At 55.9% G+C, this 4,347-nt stretch overlaps 1 protein-coding gene across 1 annotated transcript in view; it reads left to right on the top strand.

Moving 5' to 3' along the window:
* The first annotated feature begins 287 nt into the window (after nt 1-287).
* Nucleotides 288-4,347, top strand: part of IQCA1 (IQ motif containing with AAA domain 1) — a 131,749-nt gene continuing 127,689 nt past the window's right edge. Inside the window, 1 exon segment of the mRNA XM_006909891.3 lies at nt 288-595. Within this exon segment, the coding sequence (XP_006909953.2) occupies nt 585-595 (11 nt within the window). The 5' untranslated portion in view covers nt 288-584.

The following is a 4,347-nucleotide window of genomic DNA, read 5'->3' as shown; positions in this document are numbered from 1 at the left end:
GAACGAACGAATCGCTGTTATCCCGCCTTACAGCTGGGAAGGCTGAGGCTGCGATCATTCAGGACCTTCTGTGTGTGTTTGGGGGGAGGGGAGGACACATATCTGAAGGTAGATGAAAGCGGGGCACACGGGACGACGAGCCCGGGGGAATGCGCACTGGGCGGGTCGCCCTGGAGGTCGGCTCCCCTTCCCAGTATTTACAGAGGCGGCGGCGCAGGCGCGTACCGTGCGGGGGCGGGGGCGGGGGGAGCTGCCCGAGAAGAGCGCACTGCGCAGGCGCAGTGTCTCCGTTGCTAGGTTCCGCCTCGCGTCCGGACGAGTGACCGCAGCAAAGTTCTAGATAGAGCCTCGGGGTCGCGCCAGGATCGATCCAACCCCGCTCTCTGTGCCTAAGCATCGCAGGTCGCAGGCTGTCACCTGTCCTTGCCCGAAGTGAGAGGACGGCCCAGATCCCTGCCCCTCCCCGCGGAAGGGCCCCCCCTGCGCGCCTCCGGTGGCGTCCCGACCCCTGCAGCCAGGCCGTCGTTTGGAGGGCGACGGAAGAGCTTCCCGGCGGGAGAGGGGAAGAGGGAAAGTAGCCGGCCATGTCCAGCGCGTAAGTGACGGGCTGCGGGGCCGGAGCCGTGGGCGGCCTTCCCCAGACCGAAGGATGCTATGCTCTGCCTTGATTTCTTCTTTCTTCCCCCACCGCCTCCTTTCTACATTTTAGCAAATAAATTACTCCCGGGGCCACAGTATCCGCTTCTTGCTGACAAGGAATGCCATGCACCCAGACCTTCCCCCCCACACACACAGCATACCCCTCTCCCCGCAACCAGAAAGCCATCCCCCCGCACCCCAGGCCCGCTGCTGTGCCCCAGGCCCTGTGGAGGGAACAGTATCTTTAGCACGTTCAGTGCTTTTTGGTTAATCTCACAGCAATATATGGATCGCTTTGTGAGAAGACCCTGGGTCCCAGGTCTTCTTGAGGAAGCTTCGTCGTACCACCCTGATGTTCTTTAAGGAACACCAAGGAGGCGGTGGTGGCGCTGGAAGGGGGGCTTGTAAGCAGGGGGCACAGTGCTGGCACAGCAGCTGCTCCATGACTCTTCCTAATGATCATTCCCGACAGGTATTAGCAGAGCCGACTCTGTGGGCACTGTTCTAAGTGCTTGAGATATAATAACCTCACAACGCTCCTGTGACGTGAGGGCTGTTGATGTTATTATTCCCATTTGACGGATGAGGAAACTTAGGCACAAAGAGGCTGAGTAGTTCATAGACAGCACCCCGGGCACCGTCACTCCAGCCGGTGCTATTATGAACTCTATTTTCTAGCGAGGAGATAAAAGCAGAGAGTTTAAGGCCTGGCGGAGTTTGCGGGTGGGGAGATCAGGAGTTCAGTTCCGGACGTCTTGAGTTTGAAGTGCCAGTTGGACATCGAGTGCAGGTCAAGGACGCAGTTGAATATTCAAGTCTCGAGTCCAGGAGAGAGGTTTGTGCATGAAATATCAGTCGGTGGCTGCTGGCATGTAGACGGTGTTTACGAGACGTGGTGTGAGTCTGGAGAGAGGGGAGAAGCGGCCGAGAACTCCGCCTTGGCTTCCTCAGTGGCGAGAGGTTGGGGAGGAGCATCCAGCACAGGGGCCGAGCTGTGATCGGTGAGGTAGAGGCCAAACAGCAGGGCCCTGGAAGCCAGGCGAAGAAAAAGTGTTCATAATGGGTCTTGGTCGGGGAGTCACAGACTCTGTCAAACGCTGCCGAGACAAGTCAGGGGAGGACTGAGACCTGACCATTGTCTGGCCGTGCGCAGTGCGGCAGCGATGCTGGCCTTCCGTGGACAGATGGGATGGAGGGATTGACTAGCGTGTAAGAGAGCAGAGGAGAGAAATGGCCGGCAGTGAGCACAGCTACCTTTCGAAGCGAGGTTTGCTGTAGCTGGCGGCAGGGGAAGTAGGGCCCCAGCCCAATTCTGTTTTTAAGATTTGCTTTTAAGATAGGAAACAATAGCCTATTTGTTTGTCGAAGGGAATGGCCCAGCCGTAAAGGAAATGGGATGCTAGGCGGGGAGGAGGGCGACACGGGGTGACGTCCTTGCTAGTGAGGCGCACGACCCAGCCCCAGGTCTCCGCTTCAGAACGCCTATGGCAGGATCTGCTGGAAAGGCAGAGTAGACAGATGCCATTCAGTGCGTGGCTGCCCTGGCGGGGGCCTGGAAAGACGGTGGACACGGTGGACAGCGGTCACACTGAGGGCAGTGGGCCACCCCAGCTGATGAAATGGGGGCGTGTCAGGGGAGGGTGGGAGAATGGCCTGGAAGTGACAATGAGAAGGGAGCCCCGTGACCCAGCTGCATGCCTCCCCGAGAGGGCCGCAGAGGCAGCCGGGTCCTTTAGGGACAGCCAGGCCTCCCTTAGACCAGAAAGGCTGAGGGAATATTCTGGAAAGAGAATTAACAACTAGATAATATCGGAAGAATTTTAAAAGTTTATCATGTGTATAACGTAACTTGGTGAGAATTCCCATTTTGCAGTATTTCGATTTTCTGTTCACATACACGCTATGTCTGGATAGTCATGTCTTTCCCCGCCCCCTTGCAGCATAGGAAGACGGCCAAGCTTTGGAAATAATAACTGGTCTTTTTCAACTGTCATATTCAGCCTTCTCCACCCACAATCCTTCTGGCTTCAATATCTGTGACATTTCTAGGTCATATGCTCAAGTCTGAAACCAATCATGTACTTAAAAAAAATTCTAAGTCGTCTCATGGATGAAATACGACCGTCACTTTACAAGGCGCATTTAAAATTTCCAGAACACTTTCACATCTGTTATCCCATCCCACAGTAATCCTTTGGGGTGTCCAGGGTGTCAGCATCCAGCTTTGCCTCTTACACAGAGAGGTTAAGTGACCTGCCTGAGATCCGCTACCTCAGGAAGCAGGCTCTGATTTTAAATTTGGAGCACTTCTACCTTTAAAAACCACGTGGCCACACCCAGGAGAACTGGAAACACATGTCCACACACAAACCTGTACTGGAATGCTCCGAGCAGCATTAGTCACAATAGCCAAAGGGCAGAAACCGCCCACGTGTCCACCAGCTGCTGAGTGGGTACGCGGACTGCTGTGAATGCGTGCGATGGCACGTTATTTGGCAAACAAACAAAACGAAGTCCTGACGCATGCCAGAAAACGGACGAACGCCGAAAACACGCGAAGCGAAAGGGGCCAGTCGCAAAGGACCGCCTGTCCTATGAGTCCACTCACGCGCAGTGTCCAGACCAGACAGACAAACAGAGACCGAAATCAGATGAGCGGCTGCCAGGGGCGGGGGGAGGGGAACAACGGCAAACAGGGAAACACCGCAGAAGGGTGCGGGGCTTCTTTCCGGAGTGATGAAAACATTCCGAAGTCAGTGAACGTGATGGTTGCACAGTTCTGGGACTATTCTAAAACTGGCTGATTTGTACACTTTAAAATTGTGAATTTATGACACGTGGACCCTATCACAGTCGTTCTCATATTAGGAAATCGCCTTGCCACATCTCTCGTCTCGCGTTTTCTTCGTGGGCACTGGCCCAGCGGAAGGATGCTGAGATTTCAGGCCAATGAGGCCAAGAGGGGCTCCAGCCAGATGGGGCTCAGAGGGAAGTGGGGGCTCCACAGGCCGGCCCGGCCCCCGGCAGTGCAGCGGGCGGTGGGCGTGTGGCCAGCGGACACACATGGAAAGCCCTGAGCCAACGTCGGTCTCCAGGGTAAAGCGTAAAGACGCAGGGCCGACGTGCTCATATGCCAAGTATTTCCCCATCAGCCAACACTTTTTGCCTCGTCTCTCCAGCGAGGGTCAATGGAAAGTCAGCGGATGAGGAGTGAAGGGGCTGCAGCCCAAATGGCAGAACCTGGAAGGCTTAAGCCACCAGGAAGGTCTTTGGCCAAAAGTTCTGGTTAGGGGTCAGCTCCGCCGTGGCCCTGGAGGGGTTTCTGCCCCTCTGACCCTGGGTGAAAGCCAGAGCGCAGTGAGCAGAGGCAGCAGGCCCCCTCCTGGCCGAGTCTGCCCCAGAGCAGAGTCCGCACACCTAAAACTCTAGGCGTGTTCCATTCTTTACACGCGGCTGTTGGTCCCTGATGGACACCTCCTCTACCCAAGATCCCTTGCTGTCGATGAGTCTGGGGCTTTGTGGGGTTCTGGTCACCCCACCTGCTCCCTGTGGAGGCAGCATCCTTAAGTATGGCACAGCCTTCATGCTTGCGGGTGTGTTAAATGCTTCGAGGACTGCAAAGGGGGCCAGTATCTTTTATCATCAACTAACTCGGCACCCATGTGCAAGAAATCGGACGAGGCTGATTTGTAGGTTCTGTGGCCGGGC

This window comes from Pteropus alecto, unplaced genomic scaffold (genome assembly GCF_000325575.1).
Source record: "Pteropus alecto unplaced genomic scaffold, ASM32557v1 scaffold143, whole genome shotgun sequence".
Lineage (NCBI taxonomy): Eukaryota > Metazoa > Chordata > Mammalia > Chiroptera > Pteropodidae > Pteropus > Pteropus alecto.
Note: the sequence above shows the minus strand (reverse complement) of the source record. Positions and strands in the feature narration are given on the sequence as shown.